Source organism: Ictalurus furcatus, chromosome 8 (assembly GCF_023375685.1).
Source record: "Ictalurus furcatus strain D&B chromosome 8, Billie_1.0, whole genome shotgun sequence".
In the NCBI taxonomy this organism is placed as follows: Eukaryota; Metazoa; Chordata; class Actinopteri; order Siluriformes; family Ictaluridae; genus Ictalurus; species Ictalurus furcatus.
In genome coordinates this window covers 15,248,631-15,272,279 of record NC_071262.1, presented here as the reverse complement: position 1 = coordinate 15,272,279, position 23,649 = coordinate 15,248,631, and the positions used below count along the sequence as shown (strand labels likewise).

At 38.6% G+C, this 23,649-nt stretch overlaps 1 protein-coding gene across 1 annotated transcript in view; it reads left to right on the top strand.

The window, feature by feature from the left end:
• The window catches only part of htr4 (5-hydroxytryptamine receptor 4), a 107,946-nt gene extending 84,581 nt beyond the window's left edge, over positions 1-23,365 (top strand). Inside the window, exon 7 of the mRNA XM_053631021.1 lies at positions 23,009-23,365. Within this exon, the coding sequence (XP_053486996.1) occupies positions 23,009-23,096 (88 nt within the window). The 3' untranslated portion in view covers positions 23,097-23,365. The remainder of the gene's footprint in view (positions 1-23,008) is intronic.
• Positions 23,366-23,649: the final 284 nt, after the last annotated feature.

Here is a 23,649-nt window from a genome sequence, read left to right as displayed (position 1 = left end):
TATTTTTAGCCTTCTATAGCCTTATATTATGTGGAGTATCTGCCACACAAGCCCTAGTGAGTGAGTGAATAGAAAACATTAACAAAATAGAAAGCATTTTAGATCACACATATGTAGTCAGGTGAAAAAATAAGTACACCCCATGGAACTTTTTGGCTTTTTTGACATAATTGAACAAGCAAACATTTGATAATCTTTGAAACTATGCCTATTAATGAAGTTGATATAGTTGAATAAAACCACAAGGAAAATTATCTTTTTCAATCATTTATTCAACAGAAATATCAATAGATGGGAGATTCTTCTGTGTAAAAAGTAAGTATACCCTTGAACTCAGAAGCTTGTATATGTTTTGCATAATTGTCCACAAGGCTTTCATGCAATATTCTTTCAGTTGCAAGATGTTTGAGGGTTTTCTTGCATGTACTGCCTGTTTCAAATCCACCCACAACATTTCAGTGGGATTCAAATCCAGGCGTTGAATAGACCATTCCATAACCCTCCATTTCTTCTTTTTGAGCCGTTCCTTGGTGGATTTGCTAGTGTGCTTAGGATCATTGTCCTGTTGAAAGGTCCACTTTTGGTTCAACTTCAACTTTCGGACAGATAGACATTATCTTCAAGCACTCTTTGATAGAATTCATAGTTGCATCAATGAATGCAAGCTGTCCAGTCCCTGAGGTAGCGAAGGAACCCCAAACCATAACATTTCCACCTCTGTGCTTTACAGATGGTATGAGGTGCTTCTCCTGAAAAGCTGTCTTTGGTCAGCACCAAACATGTCTGCTGATACTGTGGTCAAACAGCTCTACCTTTGATTCGTCTGTCCAAAGCACATTAGCTCATGTGGCAAACTGTAGTCTTGAAAAGGATTTTTCCTAGCATGCCTTACATGCAGGTCAAATTTGTGCAGTCTCTTTCTGATTGTAGAAGCATGCACTTTGACACCAACAGTTGTGAGACTTACTAGCTGATGCTGTAATTAAATGTTGATGTTCTTGGAGACTTCTTTTTGCCCAGTCTTCTCTTGGGCTGATTTTGCTGGGACAGCCATTTCTGGAAAAATCTGCAGTCATTTGAAATCTGCGCCATTTGCAGAGGATTTTCCTTACAGTGGAATGATGTATTTCAAATTATTTGGAGATCTTGGAAATCCCTTGCCAGACTAACAGGCATCCACAACCTTTTTTCTGAAGGCCTTAAAGAACTCTTTAGATCTTGGCATAACAACACCTCACACCTCAATAGCAAAGGGAACACCAGTCACTAGATATGAGAGAGGAATAAATAAAGACGGATTCCACCTGCACTTCCTAAGCAGGTTCTAATCACTGGCACCCAATCCTGAACACCTGATTCAAATTTTATGGATTTGAAGGTGTGATAAATGTAGGGGTGTACTTACTGTTGCCATGTGACTGGTCTTTTTTGTTAATTTAAATTGTGAAAATTACTACAAAATGTCAATTTTATGTCATTTGATAGTGTATCAACTTTATTAATAGGCACTGTTTCAAAGAGGATCAAATGTTTGCTTGTCCAATTATGTCAAAGCCATATTTTTTCACATGACTTTATACCTGTAATTTGAATTACAGCCAGAACTAATGTTAGAGCCGTGTTGTTATAGAAAACTAATCCACACCTTCTGACTCTAACATCACTGTGGTATAAGGCATGTAGTATCACCAATGACAAAATTCTATTATGAACATTTGTTAATAGTGCACCCACACAAAGCAACATTAAGACTGTATAGAATTAGACATGGATGTATTAACTTGCTTTTTCTCTTCTCTTTTCTCTTTTGTTTTTCCTTCTTGCCATTTTCATATGTGTCCCTCTCTGCTGCTCTCTGTCCCACCTGCTGTCTGCTCCAGTGGCTGCTCCTCTGCTTCTAAACTCCTACTCTGGTTCTGCAACACTAAGCCTGTTCCTGTGTAGTACTGTGTGAGGAGCTCACAAGTGAGTCTTTCACGCACTCTCACTCTCTCTCTTTCTCTCTCTCTCACACATACACACACACACACACACACACACACAGACACACACACACACCCCACTCACGCACATACTTTCCATCCAGTTCTGTCACTGTCCTGACACTGTTGGATTTAGGGTCAGTAAGGTGTCTGATTATATCTTTGTATGCAGTACAGTGCATTACCTTTAAACTGTGTGTTGTGTGTGGGTGGCATTTTTTTTTAATTCAGCTGTTTTGTATACTGTGAATAAGGTTAGGTTTAGGTCTAGCATTATTGAGCTCCAGTAACGCACATGTTAATGGAAATGCCCCCTCAAAGGATTTTGTGTGTCTTTGCATTTCCTAGACTGAGAATGAGTAATGAGCCGGTACATGGGGCTTAGATTTCAATGCTCAGGATCCAGTTGGTTCTTCTGTTGGCTCATTCTAGACAATTTCACACTCGGGTGATCTTGGGGGGAAAAAAAGGAATACTGGTTGTTTAGTATGGATATATATGGTGCATTAACAATAACAACCAAAAATGTAAATAGTACAACACCAGCAGGTCATCTTGAAGGTTTTGATTAGCTGTGAGCGCCTCTTGTTGGAGCTCAAAACTCTGGTACAACTCTGGCACACTGAGCAAATCAAGATAGGAATCTAAATGATAAACCTATTTATCCTCTGAATACCTGAACACACAGTTGAGGGAGTTTATCACATTCCTACAGCAGGATCAGTTGGTGATTGGCAGGAATAGGGTCACTATATCTGTAAACACTGTAATTAAGGGCATCCCACTGGTGCTTTGTAGAGTTTAAGGTCATTGGGTGGTGACCACATTTTGGACGTTATCTGTTATGCCAATCTGTTGAAACCTAATCTGCAGTCAGAACACAGCAGAGCTTCTGGCAATACTGGCACATAACACCTCTGCCTGCAGCCAGTGACCCCTCCTCCCCCTGTCTGCCTGTGCCATTCAAGGTATGAAGGAATTCAAAGTGTGGCTTTAACAATGGTTAAGAGTTTTTGAAGGTGATTATATTTGATATTATAATACCTGGAACCCAGTGACATTTTGTGTGAGCGGAAATACCTCACAGCACAAGCTCTATTACTGCTCTATTACTGTTTTTTCTCAATCAGTAGTCCATAGTTACTTTTTAATAAATTGTAATGCCAATGTGTGCAATTTTGGTATTACCTCCTCATTTCACACACTTACAGAAACTCTGAATAAGGCTTCAAATAGTTCTAGAGAACAAAAATCAGTGTAATTTTATTGAAAAGTGTAGACAGGAAAATATTTATGGATATATGTTTAGATGTCATGTATCTCAGGGATGCCATCATAGTTTTCCGACAAGTATGCTCAAGTCAAGTATCCCTGTCAACATAGATTATGGATTTGATTAACAGGAACATAAACATGCAATATAAACAAGGCCTTATGAAGGGCCATGTTAATCACAGTAAATTGAAGTTTGTGCATTACTTCTGTTTGTTTACATCTCAGAAATCACATAGAGTTCATGCCCTTTTTTTAGCACGTAATCAAGCAAAAACAAATAAACAAAACCAGATCATTAAAGATTAAACCATGTTATGCTGTTTCAGATGCTGTTTTTCCATAAGGAGTCTTTATAAAAACAATTTATAATTTTACATTTTTACAGTGCTGTCTCTGACATTTGCATTTAGAATACTAAGTTCTCAATTCATATTAGTAATTTATAAAACATTAAAAATGGTGAGGAATTCTGTGGATGGATATGCCTTGTTGATGAGAGAGTTTAGAGGCGAATGGCCAGACTGGCTTAAGCTGACAGGAAGACTACAGTAACTCAGTTAACCACACTTTATAACTGTGGTAAGCAGAAAAGCATCTCAGAATGCACAACATGTAGAATGGGCTACAACAGCAGAACACCACACCTGGTTCTACTCCTGTCAACTAAGAAAAGGAATCTGAGGCTACAGTGGGCACAGGCTTACCAAAACGGGACAGTTAACAAATAAAAAAAGATAGCCTGGTCTGATGAATATTGATTCTGCTGTAACATGCAGATGGTAGGGTCAGAATTTATCGTCAGCAGCATGAGTCCATGGACCCAATCTGCCTTGTGTCAGCAGTTCAGGTTGTTGGTGGTGGTGTAATGGTGCGGAGAATCTTTTCTTGGCACACATTGGTCCCCTAAATACCAGTGCTGAAGCACCGTATGAATGCCACAGCCTATCTGAGTATTGTTACTGACCACATGCATCCATTTATGTCCATCCATTTATGTCCATCTATAATGGCTACTTTAAGCAGATTGGAAAAGATCCAATAGAGCATCTTTGGGATGTGGTAGAATGGGGAGTTTGGAAGCATGGGAAGCATGAATGTGCAGCTAACAACTCTGCAGAAATTGTCGTGCAGTCATGTCTACACGGGCCAGAATCTTAATAGAATGTTTCCAACACCTTGTGGAATCCATGAATTGAGGCTGTGCTGAAAGCAAAAGGGTTCCTTACCCAGTATTAGTATGGTGTTCTGAATAAAGTGGCTGGTGAGTCTGTTTTTGAAGAGTTAATTTCATATTATATGATGTAATGACTACTTATGAATAGATGCACATATAAAGAAAATTAGGCGCTCACAATTAGTAAATGTGCTTGAGTGCTTTGTGAATGGAGATGTTGGATAAGGCGTTCTGAGGTTAAATGATTAATATAGTGAATGCAAATTATATATTAATTATTATTATAAACTAATAGTGATGTTTAAAATCTATGTATTGAATGAATGTGCTACACCTCTTATTGTATGTGTGTTTTCTGATGGCATAATGACTCAAAGCAGTAGCTCTTCTCTCTCCATTTTTGGATGGATATTAGATTGACCTTTGAGCTTGAAGCAAAAGTCTGACTTGATTAAATGATTATGATGCCAAGCAAGGATAAGTGACCTTTCACGAATGATTATTCCATTACGTATTTCAAAAAGTAGTTCTACTGGATTTACCAGAAAGGTTGACTTGAAGTGAGGCTGTCAACTCAGGACAAGCCAATTAAGTGTAGGTTTATTTTAGAACCCAGTGAGCACTCGCATATTTGCTGATGGATGGTCATGATATTAGATAAGAGGGCTAAAATCTAATATCTATCAATAGCTAGACAGTGAAACTATTAGGTTTGGCATAATAAGAAAGTGTGGAGCAAACTATTTCACAAACACTTAAAGACAGATAGCCAGATACATTCATGATTTCTCTTTTTTTTTTAAGTCTGTAACGCTTTACTGGCTTCATGCCATATTTCCTCTGAGTACCAAATATGGTAAACAGCTGAAATCCGTCAAACCAAAAGAGACTAACGTTTATGTTATCTGTCCTTTTGTGTAATTTGTGCTTTGGACAATATGTTCGTAGTCTATCTACTTTTAGTTTCTCCTCCACAGTCATTATACCCATGAGTGTATTTCACATGCTTCTTCTCAATCACTACTGATCATGTGTTATGGATGTGTCAATGAAGTGGCCTGAAAAACATGAAAATGGAAATCTAAGGGGAATTTAACTTTAAGCGTAATCACCTGACATGACTGTCACTGAAGCTGCATGAAGCTACAGTCTGGGATATAAAGTAGACAGAACCAGCCTGCTTCTTCATACCATTCTGTGTATGTTTGTTAAGACTATTACTACTGGGGTTAGTTCTACAAAATTCCATAAAAATCTGTCTTAAAATTATTTATTATCAGCAAATAATCTGATGTGGATGCCAAAAATGCTTTTTATCTTTGAAAACAGTTGCACTTAGCCTGTTAGTTTGTTTATACCAGCCGCCCCTGCACATACTATGTATAGTACATACCCACAGCTGTATATGTTCCTATGTATAGAAATATAACCCCAATTCCAATAAAATGGGGCACTGGGTAAAATGTAAATAAAAAAAGAATGAAATGATTTGCAAATCTCATAATCCCATATTTTATTCACAATAGAACATAGTAAACGTATCAAATGTTTAAACTGAGGAAATGTACCATTTTAAGGAAAAATAAGGTAATTTTGAAATTGATGTCAGCAACACGTCTCAAAAAAGGTGGGACGGGGCCATGTTTACCACTGTGTAGCATCCCCTCTTCTTTTAACAACAGTCTGTCTACGTCTGAGAACTGAGGAGACCAGTTGCTGGAGTTCTGGGGGAGGAATGTTGTCCCATTCATGTCTGATACAGGATTGTAGCTGCTCAACATTTGGAACATCATGAAACAAAAAATATGACAAATAAGTCCTTCTTTGTCATATTTTTTGTTTCATGATGTTCCAAATGTTTTAACTGGTGAAAAGTCTGGACTGCAGGCAGGCCAGTTCAGCACCCGAACTCTTCTACTACAAAGCCATGCTGTTGTAATAGATACAGTATGGGGTTTAGCATTGTCTTGCTGAAATATGCAAGGCCTTCCCTGAAAAAGACGTCATCTGGATGGAAGCATATGTTGCTCAAAAATCTGTATATACCTTTCAGCATTGATGGTGCCTTTCCAGATGTGCAAGCTGCCCATTCCATACGCACTAATGCACCCCCATACAATAAGAGATGCAGGCTTTTGAACTGACTGCTGAGAAGAAGCCAGATGGTCCCTCTCCTCTTTTGTATGGAGGACGCGGCATCCATGGTTTCCAAAAAGAATTTCAAATTCAGTCCATTTTAAATGAGCTTTGGCCCCAGAGAAGACTTTTCACATATGGCTTCTTCTTTCCATATAGAGCTTTAACTTTATTTGTGGATGGCACAGCAAACTGTGTTCATAGACAGTGAGTTCTAGAGGTGTTTCTGAGCCCATGCAGTGATTTCCATTACAGACTCAAGCCTGTTTTCAATGCAGTGCCATCTAAGGGCCCGAAGATCACAGGCATGCAATATTGATTTTCACCCTTGTCCCTTGCGCACAGAGATTTCTCCAGATTCTCAGAATCTTTTGATGATGATATGTACTGTAGATGATGAGATATTCAAAGTCTTCGCAATTTTACATTGAGCAACATTATTTTGAAATTGCTCCACAGTTTGTAGACACAGTTTTTTCGCAGATTGGTGAACCTGGTGAGCCCATCTATACTTCTGAGAGACTCTGCCTCTCTAAGATACTCTTTTTATACCCAGTCATGTTACTGACCTGTTGTCAAGTAACCTAATTAGTTGCTAAATGTTCCTCCAGCTGTTTCTTTTTAGTAACACGTACTTTTCCAGCCTTTTGTTACCCCATCCCAATTTTTTTGAGACGTGTTATGGCCATCAAATTTAAAATTACCTTATTATTTTCTTAAAATTGTACATTTACTCAATTTAAACATTTGATATGTTTTATATGTTCTACTGTGAATAACTAGTGGGTTTATGAGATTTGCAAATCATTGCATCAGGTTTTTATTTACATATTACACAGCGTCCCAACTTTTTTGGAATTGGGGTTGTAGAAACCCAGTCACTCATCCTGTTGTCTTCACCAATGCATCAAAAAAAATCATAAACTGCTCCAGGAGGCAAGTTCCTTTTCCTTTGCGTCATTGTGTAATCACAGTCAATTTTCACTTTGGGCATGAATGGAATAAGGAGGGGGCTAAAATTGCCTAAAGCACCCCAGATTGCTGTCTGGGTTAAATTTAGCAGTGCAGATGTCATGTTGCAGTCATTGCATTTATGGACGCTGATGCTGACATTGCTGGAGACAGATGTGTGTTTTTTCGGGGGCAGCCACATTATCGATTCCAATCAGTTCCACAAATGCAGGAAAGGTCGATGCCATGAGCTAAGCTATGACACAGTGACTTGCCTTTCCCATTTGTCTTGTGATGGTAGACCTAGTGTGCACTTTTTTTTTTCTTCAAAAATGTTGACTGAATTGGTTTAATTTTAAAAGGATGTAGGCATTTGACTGAGTCACTTTTGACTTTGACGGTGACTCACGAGTTTACTGTTCACTGTTTCTAAGTGAGGCTTATTTAATGACCTAAAAAGTCAGGAATTATATTTCCTTGTAGTGTGTAGATTTCTTGTAGCTTTCCTGTATGTTTTAAAAATGAAACTCTGAGACAGAAGCCATGTTTTACTGAAAAATCGAATTTTCTAGTTTGGGAGCATTATGAAGATAGGTGTGTGTTATTAACTTTCTGACATCTTAACTATATTAAATAACTTATTGTTGGGAATTAGTTCAAAATCATAAAGTGGAGTCAGATAATTTTGTTCAATATATACACTATGTCCAAATGTTTGGACACCTGTCCATCAAAAATGACTTTAAAATAATATTAGGCTCTTCTATTCTAGCTTATTCTTTTCAGTCATTACACTTTTTATTAAATAAGAACTCAAAGACAGTGCTTCTTAAAACGAGACTGCGTCTAATAGGCCAATAAGTTTAATATTTGTTCAGCTTAGTTTCACCCTATTAGAACCTTATTTAAATTTGGTGTTAATTGGGAGTCTCTTAAAGGGTCAGTGAACTTGAATGAAAATTTAACTGAATGAAATTGCATGATCTATTAGATCCATATCTATTAGGCCTATTAGATCCATTCAAACAAGGATCTAATAGGCCTACCTGTATATGTGTAATATTTGTTCAGCTCAGTTTGACGCTATTAGAACCTTATTTGAATTGGGTGTTACATTACATTACATTACATTACATATTAATTACATTTGTCTTATGTATGTATGCAAAAAAGATAAATGAGCATCATTAGTTGATCATTTAATTCATTTCCATGCAATTTCATTTAGTGCCATATGTGATGTATACATAAATAAAATCAAGCGTTGTGTCACATTTGGACTCCATATATTCATAACTAAGGTTGGTTCTCTTTATGTTTCAACCTTACATCTGGGGCATGAACAGCTTTTACATGTTATTTCTATTCTGTTTAAAAAGAGACTGGTGTTGCATTTATAATGTCTTTTTCCCCTTTGACTTCTCACAGCTTATTGCATGCCCACAAGGCAGGAGAACCCAGCAAAGATTCTTGAAGGACTCAATATGTGTGGTGCAGATAGCAGCGCCATTTACAGAGCTATAAGCATCATGGTTGTCATAGCTCTTTGAATGGTACTGCCATATGTACTGAACTACCACCCCATGATCCTAATGCATGGCGTTCATCTCTTTACTTAATATTTAAATGTATGCAAATTGATTTGTTTGTCCTCGCCTCTTGGTTGTACACACACTGCTCAGCAGAGATTATTTAAGATGACATTAACATGGCAATCCTTTTATGAAAACTGTGCCTAGTTTGGTAAATTTCCTTGAAGCCTACTTCATATGACTGACACATCCATGTCATAAAGATATCATATGCTGTCCTGGGGGGTGTCCATCTGTACATCACATGATAATTTTATGTAACCGGTTAGCAAATGCTTTATGACAAGTACCTGTTACAACTGTCAAAACAATTAATGATATTCAGTTCCACATGTTACCAATCACTTGTGATGCAGCATATGACATGGGCTAATAATAACATGTCATGAATGTGCTATGAGATTTTGTAGACGATAAAAATCTGTGTCACACTGTTTAGCAAATGCTACTATGTGATGTAGGCTGCCATGTCATCAATAGTGGTAAAATGGGACGGTTACTGTCATTGAACAGAAACTTTAATAGCATATGATGTCTGCCATTATGTGTTTGGGTATATGACATTATTGTCTCAGGTTTACGACATGGCATTCTAGTAAAGTGCTACCTGCAATTCACTGGGTGACTCTAGGACTAAACTCTAGGGCAAAAAAAAATATTTTCTTTCCCCACTGTTCCTAGAATAGGCTCCAGATCTACAATGACCCTGACCAGGATAAAGCAGTTACTGAAGTAGAATGAATGAATCAATCAATCACTGAATGAAATTTATCCTTATATGATTTTTATATGAAACAACAAAAGGCCTAATGTGCTGCTGAAATATATGGGCTTCCCTAGGACATGGTATTTTAATTTGTAAATTCTTGCGCTCTTTCTAAATAAGCTTTAGTGCACAGATGTGTTTTATCCAGTTTCAAACTCAAAAGTGTTTACACTGAGAGAAGCATGTGGTTATGTCATGTTGTAATGTGTGGTTGTGTGGCTCTTTCCACACTGCTCTCATTCATGCCATGCAGGAAAGCTGTAGCCACTGCTTGCCTGGGGCACATTCTTAATAGGACCTGTATTCAAAAAGACTGTACAAGATATAAAGTAAAAAAAAAAAAGAAGACAACTGACTAATCTTTTCATTATTCTTAAGATTTACAGTTTCTAAGCATGTCTCCTCCTACAGAATACAAGATACAAATGTAGCTTACATGTTGACTGAGGCATTCTGTGCTGATATTTCTTATAGATTTCTCACAGCTGTTACAAATTACATATTTATATACTGTCCTAAAGTATACATAACACATAATACACACAAACGTAGTGTGCTAAAAATACCTGAATGTTTCAATATATTTGCCTGTAATTGTCTAATGTTGAATCAACACAGTGTCACACTTGTGAATTCATAGTAACAATCTGCACTACTCAAATTGCATGAAAATTAACAAAGGTTAAAGTTAGAGGCAGGGTAAATGTTTGTTTATCTAAAATTAATTGAAATCTAACCATGTAGGCCGCACTTGTTCATCATTGCATGAATTTCTCCTGAAATTAGATTCGTTAATACCCCAATGGAACATGAATTTGACCATTTTTATGTGTTTGATTTATTAATATGCACCTCTTTCTATACATTATGTGCAGTGTGATAATAGTTAAGTGCCTGTGGTACTTGTGTTTATCTCCTCTAATACAAGGTGTGTTAAAGGTACGTGTGTTGCCAGTAAATTTATCTGGCTTAAAGGGTAGTGTGTTTGGATGATGCTTGTTTAAATAGTTGTGTGTGTGGTCTATCACATGGCATAATCGAAAATAAACTTTATCACAGTGCATCACATATGGCATGGTATCATCACAGATGTTTATTAGCCCAGCAAATGCCATTGATAGGTTGTGAAATAAATTTGAAACCCGACATAACGACAGGCATAACCTGTCATTATATAAACATCATATAAAAATAACAGAATATATCAAATCCTTTCAACCAGATGGACATTGTATGGATGTATTCAGTTGCTATCTTTCAGTTGTATTAAAAAAAAAATATGTAGAAAATAAATACCTCAGTTTTATAGGAGATGACAGCAGACTTTAAAAGAAGTCCAAATCAGTGTGTTTTGAGTAAAAAGAAAGTCTGTATTAGATATTGGAGTCTGACAGTTCCCGCTTGTGCCCTGTAAAAACAGTGGTCCAAGAAAAGCAGCTGGTCAAAGTAAAGAAACAGTGGCACCCTGATGGTTAAGTGTGTGTCTGCCTTTTAAGGCAGTAATCTCACACTCAGATGTGTGGAGTTGCTCATATAAAAATATATTTATTTAATTTAGACAGTAATTTGTTTTTCTACTACCCATGGTCTGTGTGCTATATGTATATCTTTCAATGACTGAAGAATTTGCCAAAATAACTGCAAAATAACATGTTGGCACCTTTTGTATTAAGTATTAAAACAATAGCTAGTTGGTCGATTTTATATACATTGGAAGTTTGTTGAATTAATATTGTTAGAAAACATATTATACTCACTGGCCACTTTATTAGCTCCTTCATGCAATTATCTACCAGTCAGTCATGTATCAGCAGTGCAGTGCATACAGTCAAGAGCTTCATTTAATATTCAATTAAACATCAGAATTGGGAGATAATGTGATCTCAGAGACTTTGACCATGGTTTGGTTTGAGTATTTCAGATCTCCTGGGATTTTCACACAACAGTTTCTAGAGTTTACACAGAATGGTGTGGAAAGACAAAAAAACATCTAGTGAGTGGATACTCTGCTGGCGCCTTGCTGATGAGATGAGTCAGAGGAGAATGGCCAAACTGGTTGACAGAAAGGCCATGGTAACTCAAATAAGCACTCTTTACAACCATCTCAGAATGCACAACACGTTGAATCTTGAGGCAGATGCTACAACAGCCACATCAGGTTCTACTCCTGTTGTTGTTCTGAGGGTACAGTGGACACAAGTTCACTTAAAAAGACCAAGCAATGTTTTTCCAATCTTCATCTATACAGTTTCAACGAGCCCATCTGGCATCAACAACCATGCCACAGTCACAGAGATTTTTTTTCTTTATTTTGATGTACAGTGTGAAAATTAACCAAAGCTCTTAACCTCTAGTTCAGGGGCGTCCAATCTTATCCGCAAAGTTCATTCCTACTTGGTTGGAATGAAAACCTGCACCTACACCAGACCTTTGTGGATAAGATTGGACAACCCTGCTCTAGCTGCATGAGTTTATAGATTATGCTGCTGCCACATTATTGGCTGATTGAATAATTGCTTGAATGAGCAGCTGTTCCTATTAAATTGTCCAGTGAAAGTAGTGTTGCATTTATAATATGTCTTTTTTTTACCTGAACTGTTTTTCATGCCCAGCCAGCAGGAAAACTCAACAAACTGATGAAGGACTCAATATGTGGTGAAAATATCTACAGATACAGATCTATAAGCAGACTGTCTCCTTTCAGGAGCTGAGATTGATTTCCAAAAGTGACATTAAAGTTCATATTCTACCTCCTGCAGTATTCATTTTTGTGAAAGTCCTTTGCTGTTCTGATGCTATAAGGCAAAAGCGAGAGGTCCTGGCAGCCTTAATCAGGTAGCAGTGTCCTCTCTACCTGTTGTCATGGTAAACACCTCTGTTTATCTGAGGGTATTCATCAGCTTTCTGCTACGTGTTGGGCTATTTTTGGCACGTTAAGGAAGGGAATTAGAGCACCTCATTGCTGTCCATGTATAAAGCCTGGCCTTGGCAAGTCCACAAGGCAGGCTTGTAAACATTTATTACAATATTACACCTGGGTTATGCACTGGAAAAATGAATCAAACATGAGTTATAGGGACCACTTGTCCTACTCTCAGTCTCTCATGTTGAATAAGAGTATACCACTTCGGTAAACTCTAGCACTCTTCTTTCCTCCGTGAGCCTCCTTGTACTTTTTCACTTTTGTTTTGCTCTCTCCTGACATTTCCTTCTTCCCCTCCTCCACTCTACTCAGTTAAGGAACACATTAATTGTGCTGTAAATCACCTCTTAAATAATCAATGCTTTTATATTTGCACACCTGTACACTGAGTGAACATCCAGTGTTGGTAAAGAAATTGTTAAATGGCAGAGTTGTCACTGCAGACTCTTCGAGATCAGCAACATGTCACTTTATGGAAGATATGATTTTATTTGCAGTACTACGCTGGCCGTAAGAGAACAGAGACAGAGTGTGTTAGGCTCATACCAGGCGTCTGGTATATCTCTGCCAACTGGTCTGATGGAAAGAGGTTATATTAAGTACAGTACAAATCACTTCGGTATGAAGTAGACAGGATGGGAAATGTGATGTTAGATGTTGATTCCTCTCAGATAGTGTGGAAATACCTCCACCAAACAGACTGAATTATAGCAATCAACAGCTGTGAGACTACACTAGTCCTAGTTATTAAAGGTGCTGTTCAAAATAACACCAAGATTAAATCAGAATCTAACAAAATACACACAAACAATTCCATGGGGCAGTGCTGACAGCGTTCAGAGTACAAACTGTTGTATGTGAGTGTATGACTGCTTGCTTAGGAAAGTCTTACTGTTGAAATAAATGAAATTTAATAACTGAAGCACAGGGCTTTTTATTTCCCATTCTGCTGTTAGTTGGTTGTGCTGTCAGTCGTGCAGGCATGTTTTTAAATTGTACATCCTCCACAATCAAGTCCCAGTCTCTGCAGTGATTCCTGCTGTATTAAATCATTGAAGAAATGCTGCATGTGTATGTGTGTTGATTCTTGCTTTCTTCTCATCTTTAGAGAGAAACACAAAGGGTGATGTCCAACATATTTGGTGTTAGACCCAGTGTATTGTACCTATATTTGGCATATTTTGTACAGTGAAGTATTTTAGTCCACCACTCACAAACCAGTGTTGTAACTTACAGTGAAAACAAAGTGCTCCCGTACACGAGACCTTACATATTTGTGGGGAATTCTCCAGTTCCTGCTTGTGGCTGACTGTAGCCAACAGCATGCTTAGGAGAAGAATATTTTTTAAACCCCTGTAGTCTCTTCTGATTTGAGATAAAGAGGAAGCTACTTTTTCAGAAATCAGAATGTGGGTTTGATTAAGTTTAATTGATGCACCTTAAATTGCACTTCTTGTAAAGTGATTTGTATTTTATAACACATAGTGCTTTATTATGCAGGCTGTTGAAGGTATTGTTGTATTATTATACAATCATTGAAGGTATTGTTCTATACACAGACATATCGAATCGAGAGCCTCTTATTGAATGATATGATTATGGGGGCATGGTGGCTTAGTGGTTAGCATGTTTGCCTTGCACCTTCTGGGTTGGGGGTTCGAATTCTGCCTCTACCCTGTGTGCATGGAGTTTGCATGTTCTCCTTTTGCATCGGGGTTTCCTCCGGGTACTCCGGTTTCCTCCCCAGGTCAAAGACATGCGTTGTAGGCTGATTGGCATTTCCAAATTGTTCGTAGTGTGTGAATGGGTGTGTGAAAGTGTGTGTGATTTTGCCTTGCAATGGGTTGGCACCCCATCCAGGGTGTCCCCCACCTTGTGCCCCGAGTCTCCTTCAATAGGCTCTAGGCTCCCTGTGACCCTGTGTAAGATAAGCAGTATGGAAAATGGATGGCTGTATGATATGATATGATATACCATATTGTTGCACCCCTAATAAAAGTCTATCAATTTGTAAATAGTGCAGAATATTCCTTTTATTAAACACCTGATACAGACACTGCTGAATTGAGTCTGGAGCCCTGATGCCAGCTTCAGTACATCTGTCTAGATGAGTTTGAAATAGATCGCCCCTTCCCACTAATAAGCTTGAAATTGCAGATGGTATCGTACTATGGAGTAAGTTATCTCAGGCTGCCTTGTCTTGCTTAATCCCAAGCCCCTCAGACTTCCACTCTGTTTCTCCAGTTTAGACTGCACGCCTTCTCTCTCATTGACATAACAAAGCGAGTATCATACACGGTATCACAATTCAATATTCTGGATATATAAGAAACCCTTATAAATTAGGTTTACAGACCACACAATGACTTTTGTCCTCATTCCAACTTGCTGGTTTATGTTTTCATTCTGCAATGTAGCTACCATTAAGATGTAACTTTAATGTAGAGGATTTTGTTTTTAAAAAATATCATTATGCACATTAAATATGGATGCCTGCTTTTGTTATCTGTCTGTACGTCTGGAGGAGCTAACTGATCATCCTTCAGCATGTTACGGTCTAGTAAAACTATTTTCATGGTTCTGCTTATTTTCCTTGTGAAAAAGCCAAAGTTATACACATTATGGAGATGACAGTGGTGATTGCTTGCTCCCTCAAGTACAGCCCTTTTTAAAATGGTTTCCAATGGACCTGAGATTACTAAAATGTGTAGACATATTTTTATTTCTATTTATTTCTATTTTGTGATATTGTAGAGATTTTTATTAGGTCTTATTTTTTACATCTGGGCATCTATGGGCTATTCGGAGGGCTGCAGGTTGTAGCTACTGAATAATATGGTCTAAAAAGAATAAGTACATGCTACGCTGAGGCTTTAAATTCTTAATAATTAAGTAATTACTTTGTTACTGAATAAATAAATACAGTGAATGTATTAAATACAGTGAAACAGGTCCTGGGTGTTTAAAGGGTTAAGAATGTCTTTGCTGAGATTTTTTTTTTATCCTAAGTCTACAGTCCCCTCCGAAACTATTGAAAGAGGCTGTAGTAAAAGCCTGGGGAAGCAGCACAAAAATAGAAACCAACAATTTGGTGATGTCAGTGAGTCACAGGCTTGATGCAGTCATTGCAAGCAACAGATGTGCAACCAAATATTAAGTGTTATTTACTTTAATTTACTTCAAGACTTATCTGTTCCTATACTTTTGCTCACCTAAAAAATGGGTGGTCTGATACAAAAGGTTTTATGCTTTATGGTGTTTAACACATCTAGATGTAAATACCAGGAAATAAAAGCTGAAATCCTAAACTCTCGTCTTATATCCATCTTTTTATTTAAAACCAACAAGTCTTTGGTGTATAGCACAAACAAATGAATTGGCCTTGTTGTTCCAATAGTTTTGGAGGGAACTGCATGTTGTTGAGGTTTATTTATTTATTTATTTATTATTTCTTTTGTTTGTGTAATTTGTAATATTTGTTGTTTGACTTAATCCTTACATTAATTAATCCTTAATCCTCAATCCTCAAACCCACCACATGTCGATATTTCCTACTTTTGTCTCTGTAACTTCCCCTTACATTCTTCTTGACTAAACTCAGATAGGTTACTTGTCACCAAAACATGCTTCAGGAGTTTTGTAGATAAAAATAACATTTTGCATTATACATGTACTGCACATCATGTATAATTCTTTGCCATTATTCAAATGCTCAGCTATCAAGAGTGAATTTTTCTGCATTTAAACTTTGAACCTTCACTTTCATGTAGACCTTTTCATGACCCTCTTCTACTCATTGTAGTATGTATACACATAGGATCTGTAAAAGCTGCCAGTCTACTGAGGAAGAGTTTTAGATGAGTGTGCCTGAAATGAATGTGATCTTTCAGACAGACTAAGTGAACAAGAGCAGGGCAAATCCCTAGGAAGCTGTTGCCTTTATTCCATAGTAAAAGAAGCTCACTGGAGAGATATGAATGTGCTTCCCACACTTTTGCTCCATTGTACATATAGCCCACAATGGATTGTTGGAAGCCCAACTAGTAGATTTCAAATAATGATAGGGGAAATTCTGAGAGCCGGAAGTGCAAACAAACCACTAGTGCTTTCCCTTTCTTCCTCTTATTTTTCTCTCTTCCTCTTTATATCTTTTCCTTCTGTCTGTTTCCCTGTCTCTCTCATGCTAAATCAGTTGTGGGATTTGGAGGCACACAGCAGCTCACACAATCCACAGAAGGAGAAACAACCCAGTCCTTAACCCTATTTATGTTTCTGCCACTGAAGCCACTTGATATTCACTTTTTAAGTAAGACTAATGGGTTTGATTAAAATTTGTGCTGCGGGTACTCAGTCTCTCCCAACAAACCTCAAATGTTCACGCTGTAGGCCAAAGAGAAAAAAATGCGTAATGTTTAGACTGGATAGTCCAGCATGTTTATAACAGTTCTGCATTGTATTGGAAAATTTGACATTTCAGGTAACATTCATTTATAAGCGACTTTAGAACAGCGTTCAACCAAGACTGAAGCTTGGTTGTGTAGAACAGAGCCACTATAAACAGTGCATTGAGTAAGTGAGCAGCAATGTGGCAATAATTCTGCTTTCTGCTTGCTCCACTGAAAAGCTCTAGCACATTTCCTTTCGGAATCCTGGAACATTAGCGACTTTGGAGTGGATGAAGGGTTTCAAGACAAATTTCATGTCCAATTTCACGACAGGAATCATCTCTGGTTTGCTCATTTATAAACAGAAGCGTTTATGGTGATTTTTGGAATAGAAGTGCAACACCACAGAGACAGGAAATTTAGTATATAAGGAAAAGAGCGAATAGTCATATTATATTTCATTGTCATACTCTGCCCCAGCAAACACATCCAGGACGAGCACTGACTCTGCTACACATGCCCCATGCTGTATGTGTGTGTGTGTGTGTTTGTATATATATATATATATATATATATATATATATATATATATATATATATATATATATATATATATGTGTGTGTGTGTGTGTGTGTGTGTGTGTGTGTGTGTGTGTATTGTGAATCATTGTGAATCAGGTTTATCATCAATGAACAAATATTTGCAATGAACAAATCAAACAAAAGCAATTGAAAGTTCAACACAATGAAATGTTTCAAGTAGTTTCCCTAAATTCAACTGAAAATGCAACTTATAATGACTTCTCCAGTTTCAAAATTATTCAACCCCCTGAATAGAATTCCTCACAACAGCACAAACATGCAAAATAAAAGTTGTCTCAAGTACACCTGATGCAACTAATCAAGGGCTTCATTAGTTGCACCAGGTGTGCTTGAGCTGGAGCACATGAAATACCTGAACTGGCTAGGGGTAGAAACTATATAAAATACCTGGACAGGACAAAAAAAGCTATCAGCAGCTACAACTAGATTTCTGAGAAAATTTTATATATATATATATATATATATATATATATATATATATATATATATATAAACAACACACACACACACACACACACACACATATATATATATATATGTGTATGTGTGTGTGTGTGTATGTGTATATATATATATATATATATATATATATATATATATATATATATATATATATATATATAAAATTGTGTGAATGTGTATGTGATTGTGATTAAGCAGTATAAAAGATGTATGGATGGATATATATAACTCACATTTTGTAGTAATTTTCACAATTTAAATTACCCATTATGAATTCTGACAAGAGATTTTATTTTCTAGCTAGTGTGTTCCAGCACATAATAAAGAGTGTCATTATACCAGATGTCTTTGGGGGGGATGGGGGGGTCGGTTTTAAAGTCCTGACATTGCAGGAACTACAGTAATATCTTTCTTTCTCAATAATTTTAAAGGTTAAAAGATCAGACGTATGTCATATATTTGCACCAAAATATCACAGCACATCTCAGTATAACATTTACATTCAATTAGTATATTATAATAGTATATAATGTTCACATAAGCATTGAAGGAAAAATATTACAAAAATACATATGAGACTTGTGTGTCTGCAAGTCAGATTCACTGAGTCCTTTCCCCAGAGTGCACATATTGCTACATGTCTGCCTACATTATATTCATATGTGGTTTTGTAAATATGTAATATCCATGGCAGTGCTGATGAAAGACATGTGTGGCTTTTGGAATTTGCCACAGACTATGAAGAACCCTGAATTATTTAAGACATTTAAGACAGTAGTTCCCCTTCAGTGGGAACTGAACGTTGCATGAGTGCCACGCTGTGGGAAACATGACCGGTCTGTGTGAAATTACGCCTATTTATAGGCCTGCTGTGGTCAGGTGACATGACATTTCGTGCATCGCGCGAATATAAAACTGCAGCTGTAAACCACGTCATCAGCCTTATTATCTTCAGCAAAGACCACTTGTTGACTGTTTGTGTGAACGCTCATAAAAACTCTTCACTTCCTTTCTATTTTTTTTTAAAATCTCTTTACTTTTCTGTCCCTTTGCAAAAAACGAGAAAAGTATAAGTCAGAGAGAGGGGGGACGGACACACTTTCTGTGTGAAGTGTTTGGGGGTGGACCATGCGGCAGCGGCCCTTGAGGGGGCAGACTGCGTGCTTTGTGAATGCTTCACAATCTGCCAGCTCCGCTTTCAGCTCACTCTCTTCTCGGCCGAAAGGAGTTGGGTTTCAGAGCCTTGTGGCTCTGGGCTGGCCGCAGCTGAGGCAGCCCTCTGGCTCAGATGCTGGGAATACTGTATGGATCTGAAGGAGGAACCTGGGACAAGCACTGCTCTATCTCTTGCTCTGACCTCTGGGTCCGATGCTCCGCTTCTGGGTTTTGGAGCTTGCGTTGCGACTCTTCCTTCCAGTATGGAGAGTCAGCCCATCCTCTCTGACTCTGAGGAGCCAGAGGGGGGAGCCAGTGCACTAAAAATGGAGAACAGCTCTCAAGCATATAAAGAGCTGCTTGAAGTGATTACTAGGGCTGTAGAGAAACTTAATTTAGACTGGCCCGGGTGTCTACGAAAGACTGTTGCGGCTAATGGCAGCAACAGCCAATGTCATAACGTTGGGCATATATATGCGACCGTTTGAGCGGTGGCTGAAAAGTCGGGGGTTTCCTCCGAGGACGAAACCCCTGAGAGTAATCAGTGTCATGCGGCGATGCCTACATGCTCTGAGAATTCAGAGGTGTCCCCAGTTTCTAGCCTCAGGTCACATTCTCGGGGCATCTCCTTATCTCAAAACGGTAATGACAGACACCGCCCTCATGGACTGGGGCGCGGTCTTAGACGGCCGTCCAGCTCACGGTCTCTGGAGCGGCCCTCATCTAGAGTGGCATATAAATCACCTAGAAATGCGGGCCATATTTCTAAAACTGAAATTCTTTCTTCCTCAGTTGAGAGGTGACCATGTGTTAGTTGTGACGGATAGTACAGCAGTGGTCTCATATATCAACCACCAAGGAGGGTTACGTTCGCACCCCCTGTTCAGGCAGGCACAACTATTTCTTCTTTGGGTGGAGGGAAATTTTTTGTCAGTGAGTGCAATGTACATTCCGGACAACCGGAATGTGGGGGCAGACATCCTCCTGAGGCAGGTGCTGAGGCCCAGGGATTGAAGGCTCCATCCATAAGTGGTGGAGTCCGTATTGCGGAGGTTCTGCCAAGCAAGGTTGTAGAGACCATGTTGTAGGCTAGAGCATCATCCACAAGAAAATTGTATGCTCTCAAGTGGCGACTTTTTGTCTTGTGGCATGCTGACCGTCATTTAGACCCAGTAAACTGCACAATAGCTACAGTCCCGAAGTTCTTACAGGGATGTTTCTCAGCAGGGTTGGTTCCTTATAAAATTAGCTTCATTGAGGTTTAGGCAGGCAGCTGAGGCCCATCTGCAGACCACGCATACCCTCCTGGGACCTGTCTGTGGTCCTAGAAGGTCTGTCAGGTGCCCATTTGAGGCCTTCGAGTCAGCCTCTGAGAAGTTTCTGATTCTAAAGGTAGCTCTTCTGCTGGCCCTGACATCTCTTAAGCGAGTAGGAGATCTACAAGCTCTCTCTGTTACCCCTTTCAGCCTTTACATTGTGCCGGAATTAGCCAAGGCCTTCCTAAGATAGATTAAATTCCTGAAGTGCCTATGTCTGCTGCGCAGCCAGTAGTGTTGCAGGTTTTCTGCCCTCCTCTGTTCCTCACACCAGAACAAGAGAAATTACACCTACTGTGTCCAGTAAGGGTTCTCTGTACTTTCGTCTACCGCTCCAGCCAGCGGCATAAGTCGGAGCAGTTGCTGGTCTGCTTTGGCAGCGACAGTAGACATGATGCTGGTTCAAAACAGTGCATCTCTAATTAGATAGTGGAAGCAATCACTATCGCTTATGAGGTGTGTGGTCTCGCTACACCTCTAAGGGCTCATTCTACTAGGGGGGTCGCGACCTCGAAGGCTTTATCCAAAGGGGTACCTTTATATGTGTTCTGTGGTCGGGTGGTCTATGCCACTCACATTCATTTGATATTACAGTTTGGACATGGATTCCACTCCGGGCTCAAGTGTCTTGCAGTGACCCTCATGCATAGACCTTTTTGAACAGGCCATACCCTCAGTATGATGGAGTGGGTATATTCATTCCCACAGCATGAAGCTCACACAACATTGAGTTCCCTTTGAAAGGGAACGTCTGAGTTACGCATGTAACCCTGTTCCCTGGGAAGGGATCGAGACGTTGCATGGCTTTGTCATACTGGGGCATGCCTGTAAATTGCGTCTTTGCTTCAGATAATAGAGGCTGATAACATGGTTTACAGGCACCGTTTTATAATCATGAAACGTGCTAAATGTCACGTCACCTGACCACGGCAGGCCTATAAATAGGCATGATTTCACACAGACTTCAGATACCGGTAATGCATGAGGGCGCTTCCCACAGCGTGAGGCTCACCCAATGTCTCTTCCCTTCTCATGGAACATGGTTACATGCGTAACCCAGACATTTTTGATCTACTACTGTCAGAAGTTAGCAGTTGTGTGCTGCACTGACGTGACAAGGGGACAAAGGTGTTTAATAGGAGAAAATAATTAAACAATCTCAACCATAAGTTAGAACGGTCATAATTTGCTGTTAGAGACACACAAAAAAGCAATAGCTTAATTTCTGAGCATTTTCTGTGATGATTATCATACTAATGAGAAATCCAATGTAGAAATAGTGGAGACAGCAAACGCTGGGCTCAAAGTACCAGAAGGCAATGCAGATATATGACACAGTCGCACCGAGATTGGCTCAGCTAGTTAGCGGTCTATAAGATGACAAACAGAAAAGGTGTTGAAGATGGTATTAGCATGAAGGTTGAAGCTTTAGATCCTTATCTGTTTGAGCAGAGTGTACAGGTGAGAGAGCTGGACAGACTAAAAGACTAAAGCACTGCTGCATTAGTCTCTTTAGGTAGAGATGAATTCCTGCTGGTGCTACTATCAGTCAACATTGTAGCTAATTCAGGAAACCATCAGTCAAAGTGAAAGTAGACCAACTTGTTGGTTAAAGAAGTTTAAACCAACCAAACTTATACAAGTAAAATAAGGTGGATTTTCCCTTTAAGGAATCATGTGATTAAATGAATGTCTATGACTGTTGAAAAAGTACAAAAATATGATTACAACTGTAATTATGCAACTTTTATACTGTGGGATTAAATGTGCAGTATGCTGTTTTAAATGTGGTTCTAGACATGTAGTCATAGAATTTCAATGATACCTTAGAAAAACTGTGATTGGCCTTACAATGGATCTCAGATTCTGTTTTAGCTCCCTAGCTGGCAGACCTGCTCAGTTCTGCTCCTTTTCATTAAAATGCCACTCTTGAGGCATACATTTACTGTGACTGAGACTATACCCTGTGTTCACTTCTATCACAAATTCTGTCCTCTGTGATATAATAGTCTTTACATGTAGTGCTCCCAATTTTCCAACATTGGAAATAGTGATTATGGTGCCATTCTGAACACAGCGGAGGTGGGTTGGCTGTGGGATATGGGAGACGTCAATGTTTTCAATGCACTTGCAATTCACCTCATACACTGCTCCATGACAGTGTCATTACTCTGACTGTAGAGTTCCATAGTGAAACACCAGCACCGCTTACTCGACTGGGAGAGAAGATCTGGTGCAGCCAAAAAAAAAAAATTATGTTCTTGTTTTTTTTTTATTTTAACTTCCAGGTACTCAGTTCTACACAATGGAAATAACAGCGAACAGGAGAAACTGTCAGTGCTGAATGACACAGAGTCACAGGAATCCTGCTTCTGACCACACTTCATCATGGCAGAAACTGGAAGGTGCCATCGCACACCATCAGCCCCCTCACACCTGCAGCATAAACTCATACAGGGTAGTCCAGGAACAAATTGTTGAGTGGTGGACTGAACTGAGCTATATGCTCAAAAATATTGTGAACAATGTTGCCAAAGGTATTTGATTTATATTTAAGGATGTAATTATTTGTAATGGTTAATGACCAGATCCATTAATGATTGCCACTTGTTCCCCATGACTATTATTAAATAACATGCCAAAACATGGATGATTTCACAAGCATTATTTGTGATGATTTAAGCAGAATTTACAATCAAGAGAACATTTCTACTGCCCAGACGTTGCATAACAAACATCACACTGTGTTCAGTTGTATTGGTTTTAATATGCATCTCAAATTGCTGATGCATTCATACTTGTTTTTGTGTTCGTTTGTTTTCACAGTAAGCATAAAACATGTTAACAAACATAGGAACATAATATCCTGCAAATAGTTTGTACAACAGAAAATTTTGACAGTTTTTGATCGACACTGACGACTGGCAGG